Source organism: Amblyomma maculatum, chromosome 5 (genome assembly GCF_055883805.1).
Source record: "Amblyomma maculatum isolate TAMU_Amacu chromosome 5, ASM5588380v1, whole genome shotgun sequence".
In the NCBI taxonomy this organism is placed as follows: Eukaryota; Metazoa; Arthropoda; class Arachnida; order Ixodida; family Ixodidae; genus Amblyomma; species Amblyomma maculatum.
Genome location: NC_139348.1, coordinates 7,840,546 through 7,853,702, shown reverse-complemented (window position 1 = coordinate 7,853,702; position 13,157 = coordinate 7,840,546). Strand labels below are relative to the sequence as shown.

The window sequence follows — 13,157 nt, the reverse complement described above, 5'->3', positions numbered from 1 at the left end:
GAGTAGTACTTAAAATACATCCTTGAGGCACACCATTTTCTTGTATGAAGGTTTTAGAAAGGGTAGAACCGAGACGTACTTTAAACGAGCGTTGAGAGAGAAAGTCGCTTATACATTTTAGCATCCTGCCGCGAATGCCAAGCTCTCCCAAATCACGCAGGATGCCAAACCTCCACGTGGTGTCATAGGCTTTTTCGAGGTCAAAAAATACGGCAAGGCAATGCTGTTTATGGATAAAGGCTTCTCGGATAGTATTTTCCAGTCGGACAAGGTGATCAATAGTTGAACATGTTTTTTTGTAGCCGCACTGATGAGTATCAAGATGTTTCCGGGATTCAAGAACAAACATGAGCCTTGTATTTACAATGCTTTCAAAAACTTTTGCAAGGCAGCTCGTCAGGGCTATTGGCCTATAACTGCCTGGGGAGTCCGGGGGCTTCCCAGGCTTCAAGAGAGGTACTATAACGGCTGTCTTCCAGGCTTCTGGTATTGTTCCAGATATCCATATTTTATTAAAAAAATTCAATAATGCATCTACTGACAATGGAGTCAAATGAGCAAGCATTTTATAATGTATTTCATCTGGTCCTGGTGCAGTTTGTTTCCCGGCATTTAATACTCTAGTTATTTCTTCAAGTGTAATTAAACAGTTAAACGGTTCATTTGTGCCTCCAGCTATTGGGAGTCTTTGTTTTTCAGCTGCTGTTTTATACTTTATAAAGGAATGTGTATAGTGTGCCGAACTAGAGATTGTAGCGAAATGTTCCCCCAATATGTTTGCTTGTTCTTCTACACTCGTTTGTATACCAGGAGTTGTTAAAAGTGGAATCGTGAAAGGATAGTATTTGCCGTCTAGTTTATTAACCTGCTCCCACATTTTTTTAGATGTGGTTGAGCTATTTATTGATGACACATAATTTTGCCATGAGGCTTTTTCAGCTTCGTGGCGAATGCACCGTGCTTTAGCCCTGGCCTTTTTAAAAGTTATAAGGTGCTCATGTGTAGGATATCTCCGGAATATTCCCCAAGCTTTATTTTGTTTTCTTTTTGCCTCTTTGCACTCTTGTGTATACCACACTTTATGGTTTTGCTGTACAGTTCCCGAGGACTGTGGAATAGCTAGGTGTGCTGCAGCAATAATACAAGCTGTAATCTCTTCATTCAGCTCATCTATGCTGAGATTTTCTGAAAATATTTTTACGAGGTCAGCTTTGGACTGGAAAAGTGTCCAATCTGCCAGGTGAAGTTTCCATCGCCGTGGTTTGGTTAGAGTGATGGATGGTGAGGATGTTAGACTTATTATGACAGGTAAATGATCACTTCCATATGGGTTGTCGAGAACGTCCCATTTAAAATCGGTAAAAATTGATGGTGAACAAAATGATAGATCTAAACAGCTCATTTTTCCCGAGCTTGGGGAGCAATATGTTTGTTTACCTGTATTCAGGAGGCAGACGTTGTTGCACAGCAAAAAATCTTCTAAAATACGTCCTCTACTGTCTGTTTGCTCACTCCCCCAAAAGGAGGAGTGTGCATTAAAATCTCCAACTAAAATATATGGTTCAGGTAACTGTTGTAGAAGTTCCTCTAAATCGTGAAGGGTAACAATAACATGAGGTTGAAGGTAGACAGAACATACTGTGATTGTTTTATAATGAACAACAGTAACTGCAACAGCTTCGAAATTATTTTTGAGATGGACTTCTCGCGTTGCAATACTGCTCTGCACAACAATAGCAACGCCTCCGGAGAGGCGACCTGCTTGTTCTCTGTCACATCGAAACACTTTGTGCTTTTTTAAAAAATTTTTTTGTTGCGGTCCCAGATTGGTCTCTTGTAGGCATAGGACCACAGGGGACAGTGAATTTAAAAGGTCTGTTATATCATTGTAGTTTTTTAAAAGTCCTCTACAGTTCCAATGGACTAAGAACGCCATTTTATACGAGGAAGGTAGAGAGACTAAGTTTTTTCTGGCCCGGTGATTCGGGCCTTTTCTTTTCTGGTTCGCTCCAAGGAGCTCCGTCGCCTGTCAGATGTTGACGGCCCCGGACGGTCGTCGTTTGTTGTGTCCATTGCGTCCTCGGACGTGCTGGACGATTGTGCAGACTGCACAGACACATTTGTGGTAGATCTCTCCGTTACTGGAGAGACCTTGGGGCCAGCTGACCTAGAGGCCCGCGCAGCCTGCTTTGGGGGTGGTGGAGCAGCCCCAGCTACTTCCACCGGGGACGTAGAGGTCCCTGCCTTAGGTGCACCGTGTGTCACCTGGGCAGGTTCCAAGGACTGCTGTGACGCCGCCCCCTTTTGCGTCACAACAGAATAAGTTGGGGTGTGAGTGGACGTGAGTTTCTTACGTGCTTCCCTGTAAGTGAGGTTTTCTTTGACTTTTAGTGTGATGATATCTTTCTCTTGTTTCCATGTTGGACAGGTTCGTGAGTAAGCAGCGTGGCTGCCCTCACAGTTGATGCAAAGATGCGTTTCGGATTCACAGTTCTCAGCGGGATGCTCGTGGGAGGCACACTTCGCACATGTAAGTTGGCCTCGGCAAGTCTGTGAGCCGTGGCCATACCTTTGGCATTTGAAACAGCGGCGCGGGTTAGGTATGTATGGTTTCAGTTTTATCTTCGTGTACCCTACCTCCACAGCCTCGGGCAGTGTGCTCGATTCGAAGGTAAGGACTAAGTGCCTAGTCGGTATCTCTTTGTTATCCCGTCTGATTTTAATTCTGAACACATTGATGACATTTTGTTCTCTTAGTCCTTCAAGGAGTTCTTCTTCACTTAGGTACTTTATGTCGTCATCTGAAATGACTCCCCTCACCATGTTTAGAGAGCGGTGTTTGGTGACATTAACTGGGCATTCCCCAAAGCTGGTTACTGTTGGGAGTTTTTCATTCTGATGATGGTACATAATTTCCAAGAGAAGGTCACCATTTGGAAGTTTTTTGACATTGTATCCTTGGCCTATTGCTTCAGTCAATGTCTTGGTCACGACAAAAGGAGATATTTGCCTAGCTGTTTTCTGAGGGTCTTCACTGTGCACCACGTGGAAGCGTGGGAATCTGTTTGCATTCTTTAGAAAGAAGTTTGCAGTTTCATCGGTCCGTCCCCTTTTTCGGGAACGATCATTGGAGAGCAAAGAAGAAGCCATACAGTAAGTTTTTGTTCAGCCGGGGTGGCGGCCACCCACCATGGAGCCCAACGAGGGGACGGGACAGGAACTCGCAAAGCAGTCCTGCCCACGCCAGCCATACACCCTGACTATAACCAAATATGGCATAACGCAGGGTGGTTAGCCACACAAGGTTAACCCTCGCCGCCTGGAAGTAGGAAGAAACGAAGAAGGTAAGAGAAGACAGGACAGTTGTAAGAGAGGGGATAGGAAAGTGAAAGATGGAGGGGAGGACAGGAAAAGGCGACTGCCGATTTCCCCCGGGTGGGTCAGCCCGGAGGTGCCGTCTGTGGGAAGCGTGGGCCAAAGTGGTGTGTTGCCTCTGCCGAGGGGCCTTAAAGGTCCAAACACTCGGCATCGGCTCAACCACCAGGATCCCCTTTTCCCCAGACACGGCGATGCCACGCACGGCTAAGCGTGGGTGCTCGGGGTCCGTGGTGTCGCACAAAACACACAAACACCTGCTTTAACAGGTGCCCCCTGCGGGGACCATAGAACGAGTTATATGGATCTTGGTTGGCAGTCTAATGTCTCTGCTCTTTACTAGGTGGTCAATGCTGGCCATGGCTCTCTTTCCCAAAAGCAGGCGTCTCCTAATTTCATGGCTGCAGTCACCTTCAGGGGTAATCTTGGAGCCCAAGAAGAGAAAATCTGTCACGGCTTCCACTTCTTGTCCCTTGATGTTCCAGGACTTGATAGGGCAAGAAGCCATGATCTTTGTCTTTTTAATGTTCAGTTTAAGCCCAAACTTCTCACTCTCTTCTTGTACGCATATCAGAAGTCTCGAGTTCCACTTCACATTCCGCCATTAAAGTGGTATCATCCGCATATCTAAGGTTGTTGATACGTTTTCCAGCAATCTTCACTCCAGCTGAAGACTTGTCCAGACCGGCCTTCCTCATGATGCACTCAGCATATAGGTTAAATAGGCAGAGTGACAGTATGCAGCCTTGTCTCACTCCTTTCTCAATCGGGAACCAATCAGTAAGACCATGCCGAGTTCTGACTGCGGCCTCTTGTCCTTCATTCAGGTTCCTGAGGAGACAGATGAGGTGAATTGGAACTCCCATCTCTTAGAGAGCTTGCCACAATCTGTCGTGATCTACGCAGTCAGACGCTTTAGCATGATCAATAAAGCAGATGTAGATAGGCTTCTGGAACTCTCTTGCTTTTTCCATAATCCAGCGAAGGTTGGCAATCTGGTCTCTACTTCCTCTTCCCTTGCGAAACCCAGCTTGCATGTCCGGAAGCTCCCGATCCACATACTGCCGCAGCCTGCCTTGGAGGATTTTCAACATCACCTTGCTAGCATACGAAATAAGCGCGATCATGCGGTAGCTGGAACAATCTTTGGCACTGCCTTTCTTTGGAATGGGGATGTAAACTGACTTCCTCCAATCCTGTGGCCACTGCAGGGTTGTCCAAATTTGCTAAACAGAACGTTAACAGCGTCATGTTTGAGGTTTTGAAGCAACTCAGCTGGAATGCCATCAATTCCGCTAGCTTTGTTCTTAGGAAGGCTAGCTAAGGCCCATTCAACTTCACTCTTCAGGATGCCTGGCTCGAGATTAGTGATCACAACCGTGTTATGTTGGGTTTGCACATCCGGGTCCTTCTTGTACAGTTCTGTGTATTCCTGCCACCTCTTCTTTAACTCTGAAGCTGCAGTGAGGTCCGTGCCTCTTTTGTCCTTTATCACACCCAGCTTAGCACAGAAGCTTCCTTTCATATCTTTGGTTGTTTTATACAGAGCTCTTGTGTTCCTCAATTGGCTGTTGTCCTCAACTGCTTGGCACTGTATGTTCAGGAAGGCATTCTTGTCTCTCTTAGCTATTCTCTGAAAATCCACATTGAGAACCTTGTATCTTTCTCCTTCCCCCATAACTTTTGCCATCCTCCTTTCCTCAGCTATTTGCAAAGCCTCTTCAGACAACCAGTTTGCTTTCTTGCATTTATTTTTCTTTGGAACTACCTTAGTAGCAGCTTCTTGTATTATATCACGAACATCAGTCCACATCTCTTCAGGCTCTCTGTCTTCTAGATCTAATTCTTGAAATCGATTCCTCACTACCACAGCACCATTCTGACGGATTTTGATCTAGATCATACCTGAAAGGCCTCCTAGTTTTCTGCATTTTCCTCATTCGAAGCTTAAATTTGACAACAAGAAGCTGATGATCAGTGCCACAATCGGCCCCAGGCCTTGTTTTTACGGCTTGTATAGCGTTTCTCCATCTCTGCTGGCAAAGGATATAATCAATCCGATTCCTGTACAGACCGTCCGGTGAAGTCCACATGTACAGGCGCCTCTTGTGCTGTTGAAAATGAGTATTTGCTATGGTCAGGTTATTTTCTGCAAGTGAACAATCTGCAGGTGAACAGGTGCAGGTGAACAATCCTGGCAGGTAAGACACTGACTTGTGAGGAAACCTTCAAAGTCTTTTCTCTCGCACGCATTTTTGATGTTCCTGGCATGCTTTCGTAACCTCTCGTGCATCTCCCAGTTGTGAACAACAAAATGCCTTGGGCAATGAGGTAACGCTGTCGCGCCTCGTTAAAAGTTATATTTTCCTTTGTCTTTAGAGCTATTATGTCCTTTTCTTTTTTCCAGCTTGGGCAAGACCGCGAGTATGCGGTGTGGTCCCCTTCACAGTTGGGACAGTGTGGATCAGCGTCTGATAAATGATCCCTTGAGGCACTTTTAGCACATGGTTTGTGTCAGCAGCAACTCAGTGAACCATGAGCATACTTCTGAGAATTAAAGCAGGGGTTAGGAATGTAAGGGCACACTTGATCTTCATGTATCCAATGTCAATTGATTCAGGTAATGTACTTCAGTTGAATGTCAAGACCAAGGTATTTCCTTATTATCTTTATTTGGTGAACATTTATTACCTCTTGGTCAGCAAACCCTTCTTGCATACCTGGCTCAGTAAGATCCAGGAAGTTCCTTATTAAAGCATGGGTTCAAGGATCTATGTTATGGAGACTGGCACATCCCCAATAGAGGTAAGGAGTAAGTCACCACTGGCTAGCTTGCTTACTCTGTAGTCTGTGGACACTGTAAATGGGAACAATGGTCTGGCTGGTTTGGAAGAAGAAGCCATAGAAAATGTATATTGTTCGGCTGCACACACCACGGAGCCCAACAAGGGGACAGGAATATTGGCAAGCAAGTCCTGCCCACACCAGCCGTACACCATGACTATAACCCAATACGGCCTAACTCAGTGTAGCCCTCGCCGCCTGGAACAGAAAAAGGTCAGAGGAGACAGGACAGTTGTAACAAAGAAGATTGTTGTAATATCACAACCTGCCGATCCGGCTTTTTAATGGCTATTAATAAATGTGCGGCGGCCGGCCTAATGGTCGGGCGCCGGCACTGAACAGCTGACATTGTCATGTCATTCCTTGGACGTGACAAAGATAGGAAAGTGAAAGATGGAGGGGGAAAAGGCGGCTGCCGATTTCCCATGGTCGGGTCAGGCAAAGTGTTGTGCTGCCTCCACCAAGGGGCTTTAAAGGTTCAAACTCTTGGTATCGGCTCAACCGCCAGGATCCCCAGATGCATGGCTAAGCATGGGGTCTATGGTGTCGCACAGTACACGCAAACATTTGCTTTAACAGACGTGGGGGCCTAGGAGAAGAGGCATGCTTGGCAAGCAGCGACACAGGGTCCAAAATAACTGTACTTTCTCACCCTGCTGTGGAGGGCCCCATAAATTGGTGGGTCAACATTTTCTATGGGCACTGTAGTAAGGAAGCCATATTTCTTTTTTAACAGACAAGCAGCACCCACCTGTTTGCAAGCCAGGGTGGTTTGAGCATCTGGGTTGCGGATCTTGTGGCCCTCATCGAGAATCACGTAGTGCCAGTCGTGCTTGTGCAGGGACAGCTTGGCCACACAGGCGTACGAGGTCACCAGCACCCCACTCTCCCGGACAATCCGCTTCACCAGGACCTCCTGGGAGGACACCAAATTTGGTTCCCATCTTAACCGATTACTGGTGACATGCCAAAGAGGCCTGGGAAGCTTATTGATCATTATCGATTCACTCCTCTACGTTCCACACTGATTTGCCTACAGATGAGTACATAATCCACAAACCACTGGCAGACTCTTCCGATTGACAATCATGGCTGAATGACAAATATTGCCCCACCATGGTGGTACATCGCCTGCTACCCCTTCCCTCCCGTGAACACAAAGCCCTGCTTGCTCCCTTCACATGCTGTCATTATACATTTCCAAATTGCAAGCGGTACAGTGCATAACGTCTACTGTGCCACCTGGTGGATTAAGGCCTTCCTAGGCTCATCAGTGATAGCAAGATCTGTGCATTCGCGAGATGCATCTTCAAGGCACCGCGAGTTATCGGCAGAGTTCTTTATTAGTAAGAGCAGAATCAACAGCCCCGAATATCTATGCTTCTGTGGAGCAGTCAGCTAGCATGCTCTGCTTGTGAACACACGACAGCAGTTTCAACGTTTTTTAACAATTACACCAGACAATTCACTGATACTTAAGTCATGCTGCCTTTCAGGCTGAATTCTGAGAAAGTTTCAAGCAAAAATTCACCTTTGAATTCATCAAAAAAAAAAGTTTCTTTTTTATATCCTTGTTTTTTTTTCTTGCAAACGACCGGTCAGCAAATAACTTCTCTTGGCCTTTTAGTTTGGTTTGTAAGGTCCTTTAGAGCCAGAATAACAGTTTAAAATACACTACACTACGCTGCCTATGCCACCTTAGCAGCTGCTGTGGCATCTGGCTGCCGCACCTAAATACATACGACCAGAGACCAGCTGTGCCTCGATGGAGGCAAAGGATACCTGTGCGTTGCGCAATGTCGGGGCTTAATAAAGGACAGAAGTGCAAGATGCCGGGCTAGTTGGTACTGCATAATGAAATAAAACAGCGCAACGAACGGGACGAAACACGAAGAAAGGGAGACAAAGACACAGGCGCTAATAAAGGACCCCAGTAAATGAAATAGACCCCTCCACTACATGTGCACATGAAAAGCATTTCTTCATATAAAAATCACACTATGTTTCACAACTGACCACCTTTTCAACATTACCTCTCATTCTGCCCTGCTGGTCTCTGCTCTTATCAGATACCCACCACTGCCGCTTTGAGACCAGACACCTTCTGTGTCACGCCTGTGCTCAAAAATTTACCCCAAGCCCAATTTACCCCATCTGACATTCCACAAAGTGTTGGCTGGCATAACAATAGTTGTTTTTTGCTGGTGCGATTCTTATCCCTGGTGGGTGATAGAAATGCTTATCAGCCAGCTGTCCAGGTTAGGCGAGTGAGCTGCGCAAAAACCTCAGTGTATGTGGCCCAGATAGTAAAACCCTCAGATTAGTTGGCAACACTGAACTCCCAGCCTCCCCTGAGGAAAAGAACCGACACTGATACAGGGCTCTGCTAGCTGCAGTGCGTCACACACCATGGGGCAAATACTGAATTTATCCTCTTCAATGTCACTTTCCTGCTGCCTTGGCCACAGTGGTGGTCGTGATTGGAGGCTACAAAGAGTGCAGCGGAAAAGTTATACACGAGATGACACAATGCACTGAATCATCACATTCTCACACCACCTGATCAAGACAAAGAAGCAAAGAAAAACAAATCAGAGCAGGCATAAAACTGTGCACGATTCAGTCAAACTTTATTAGCCGCTAATAGCAACAGACAGTTTGCATCCCCAGAATGATGAGAGTACATGATGGAGTGACTTCTTCCAAATTTAGACCTTAATTCCACCAAACGAACTGTCCCAACGTACGGTGTCCATACGTTGAGCAAAGAACCAACATCTGCCTATTTTCATGCACATAGATGTCACAACCAACAGAAAATCAAACATGAGAATGAGTCAACTAGGTTGCTTCCTTGTAGCTACACATAGGAAAAAGGGGAAGTTTCAAGGTTCAAGGAGGTGAGGGTCTGAAGCCTGAAAACTTTGCAATAGATAATTTAAGAAAAGCTGTATTAAACGAAAGTGCAGCGGTGGCATAGAGGTAGAACATCCGCCTCGCATGCAGAGGACCACGGCTCGAATCCTGGTGCCGTGCAATTCCCCACCGGATTTAAAAAAGAAAGTCCGCAGTTGGAATTGCATAAAAAGGTTTGGGCTGTGACTTGATGCCGGTGAGGACCTCTGGCAATGCACTCCCTCATCAGAGCAGGAGTTGGCCACCCTGGTGCAGTAATTGGCCGCAACCTCCCAGGACTAGTCCTATAAATCCCGGCCCTCAGTCAGCAGCGGCTGCGGAAACACAGCATGGAGAAAATTGAGCATGCTGTAAAAAACTGTGGAAGCCTTAGGGTGGTGAAGAAGAAGAATGTAGGCATAGGCAAAAATCAGATGTATGCGCTAAAGGACAAGGCGGGCAACGTCATCACGAATATCGACAAGATAGTCAAAGTAGCCGAGGAGTTCTATGCTGATCTCTACGGTAACGAAAGTAGTCAGGACAATAATGAGATTGGCAGTAGGGAAAAGCAGTCAGACGTTCCGCCAGTAACGAAGGACGAGGTTAAGAAAGCATTAGAAACTATGAAAAGGGGGAAAGCAGCTGCAGAGGATCAGATAACTACAAATTTGCTGAAGGATGGGGGGGATATTGTGCTAGGAAAACTGGCCACCTTTTGCACGCCATGCCTGGTGTCATCGACTGTACTAGAATCATGCAAAAACGCAAAAATTATCTTAACTCATAAAAAGGGGACGCTAAGGACATAAAAAATTACAGACCAATCAGCTTACTGTCTGTTACGTATAAGGCATTTACCATGGTGATCACTAATACAATCAGGACAACCTTACACTGCAATCAAGCAAAAGATCAAGCAGGATTTTTTTTTTTTTTGACGGGAGTAGTTTATTTTTGCATGTATGCATCAACGAAAGTGCGCGGTCAGCTGAGATCATGACGCCCGTCCCAAGCGCGGCGTGATAATCGAACCAGGCTTGTGCAATCAAGCCATCCCGGGCACTCTGCCAAGTTCACTCCCCGCCACCGCAGGAGCTATAAAAGGAGATAAATGCGCGGTGACATTATCGCTGCGCTGCATCTTGGCACGCTGCCAAAAAATGAGCTGTGGATGAGACGCAGTGACGCGTGCCATCGACATGCAAGCGAAAACGCTTGAGATTTCTGCCGCGGTGACACAGAAACCTTGTTTTGAGCTGCTGCGGTGGCTCGACGCAGTTCCAAGTTCGAAATTTTTCGTTCTGTCGCTGCCGCTGAGATCGCTCAATCGCTTGCATGTGAGCGAGCTGGCCTTAACGCTTTTTTTTTTCCCCCAAATTCTCGGGTGCAAAAGTAGAAGGTGGGCTCGTTATGCGAGTGGGTTGATTACGCGACAAATACAGTATCGTTTTTTCGCATCGTAAGTGCCGTCACAAGCCAATTTCTGTATATCGAATTATCGATATATCGAACTATTTCGCGATCCCCTTCGAGATCGATATATCCGGGTTCGACTGTAATCCTCGAATCCATTCAGAACCGCGCCGCAAAATTTATTTTATCAGATTATTCTTACAGCAGCAGTATTACAGCATTAAAAGCACAGCTTTGCCTTACCTCCCTGTCATCTCGTCGTAAAATTGCCCGTCTCATTCTTTTCCATAGATTTTATCACTCATTGCCTCCTGTCAACGATTTATTCAGACCACCCTAACGCTATTCCCGCAATACCCACCCCAACGCTGTGTAGCTCCCATGCATGTCACATACCAAAACTCATTTTTTGTTCGCACTGCCAATGATTGGAATCCTGACCATATTGCCACCATCAGTGACCTGCCACACTTTAAGTCTTCAATCAAGCCCACCTTTCAAGCCTTCCCTCATAAATCACTTTTGCCATGTTTGCCCACCCCTCATGTAATGTCCCGGCTAGAGACCTTTGAGGTATAATAAATAAATAAATAATATATATGCGAATTACGTTGCCGTTTCAATGCAGTAGTAGGTTTTGTCTCTAATACGATAACATGCGTTTATAAAACATAAACGACGGCTAAAAAACAACGTAAATGTTGCAAGGCAAATATAAAAATATACTTGGCGGCCCCAAAGGCGCCCACTTCAGTTTCGTTTTGGACCTGCGGCGCCTGAAATACAAGCTTGGAGCAGCAGACGTGCAACCTAAGTGCTTATCGAATGAAGATCACGACTCTGCACGTACCTGCGAAGGATATTCTCCGCTCCCCGCGCACCAGCAATCAGAAGTCTCCTCTTGCATCATAGTGTTGAGTCATCTTACCCTACTACGAGTAGGAGAAGACAGTTTGAATTCGACCGGCGGGAACAAAAAAAAACCTCAACTTCTTATCGCAATATCTCAGCAAAAATTCGATTTTTTGCTGCCGGATATGCGGCAACAGTGTCACCAAGTGACATTTATTTGATTTTGATAACATATTTGAGTGTCTTTAGTGTCTCTTTAACACACTCGCTTCTTGATGTAATAAGTCCCAACTTCCCTTGAACATTAATAAGTCCAAATCTGTCGTTCACGAGAAAACGCACTCTGAATCTGCATCATTATACAGTGGGAGCTTGTTAATTTGAACCTCAATATTTCAAATTTTCGAATAATTCAAACTACACTACTTGGTCTGCCTAAGCTCCATAGTGTTCTGTAAGAAAGCCTGTTATTTGAACGCGTGTTGGTTCCGCCACGGATAATTCGAACTACACACTGCCACGTCTTAACGGTTTGAAACACAGCACATGACACCCCCCCCAAAAAAAACCTCCGCGAAAGAGCGACATAGTTAGAGGCTGCACATGTCCGAAACAGGGACAGAAGATGGAACCAGGTAAAACCATGAAAGAGTGAGCAAAGCCTAAAAGGCGCCATGACAGGTGCGGCGGCTGCTTATCTCTCTTCCACACAACTTCCAAGCCTCGCAACTAAGGAAAACTTGTTTATTCGGAAACGCGCATAAGTACTATCGGAGTGGTCTCAGCCAACGTCCATGAAATGTTATGATTTAGGATGGGCGCTATAAATTACAGGGGAAATCTTTTTTTTTTTTGCTACAGTCTTACAATTTCTTTATAACCAGGTGGTTTAACACTTTCCTGTCCACGGGAAAAGGGGTGGTTTTTGGGTGGTGCCATTAATTTTTTTTTCTTTAACAAAACTTGCTCGGTACAGGAGTTCCTAGTATCAAATTGTAGAGGAAGAATTCCACTTCGCAATAATATTAGTGACAATCAATATTTATTTAATAAGTGGTGAAAAGAAGAACTATTAGCAAAAATTTGTAGTTAAGAAGAAACAAACCACAAAAGCATCGAAGTTTCTTGATACAAACAAAACAAAAAATTTTCAAAATATAAGGTTTTTACATCAGGTACCAATGCAACATTGCAGCAAATTCTAGCTTTCTGTGCACAGTATTTGCTGAATTCAGAAAGAAAACAGTAGTCGAGGTCAATTACGTCGAGGTCGACCCTTGGCTGTCCTCTAGCGGAAAACATGGCTCCCTGCGCTGCCGGTGGCAAGCAATACTACCCTACAGATGTCACCCTGCAGATAACATTTGTGACCTTCAGAACAATGATCTGTTTCGATCAGCGCGCAGCTGAAGCGGGTGAAAGTGAAACTAGTCGGGGCATGGCTGTTGACGTTCCGGGTCGGTTTGACGCAGTTTCGATGTCAGTGCTAAAGTGTGAAGAGCTGAATTCGTCTTCCGAGCCATCACTGCTGCTGTTCGCATCCAAAAACAAGCTCTCAGATGCATCAACTTGCAGCTAGAGCGTGCGATGTCAACGCCATGATGTAAACAAGCAGCGCAGATCACCTGACTCCAGAGACCATCTGGACGGGTGTGGCACAGCAAAAAAAAATAAAACTAAAAGCAAAACTCAAAGAAAGGTTTCTCTATTTCCCACTGGATGATGCCACTCATCAAGAAGTGCTTCGAAAGTGGGGAAATTTGAATTGTGAAACC

At 45.5% G+C, this 13,157-nt stretch overlaps 1 protein-coding gene across 4 annotated transcripts in view; it reads right to left on the bottom strand.

Moving 5' to 3' along the window:
* Positions 1-13,157, bottom strand: part of LOC146187715 (DNA excision repair protein ERCC-6-like) — a 374,514-nt gene that overhangs the window by 218,396 nt on the left and 142,961 nt on the right. For all 4 annotated transcript variants that reach the window (XR_014707405.1, XM_084603509.1, XM_084603511.1 and 1 more), the window contains exon 10: positions 6,971-7,135. Coding sequence is in view for 3 of the 4 variants with exons in the window: in XM_084603509.1 (XP_084459635.1) it covers positions 6,971-7,135 (165 nt within the window). In the remaining variant the exon portion in view is untranslated. The remainder of the gene's footprint in view (positions 1-6,970; positions 7,136-13,157) is intronic.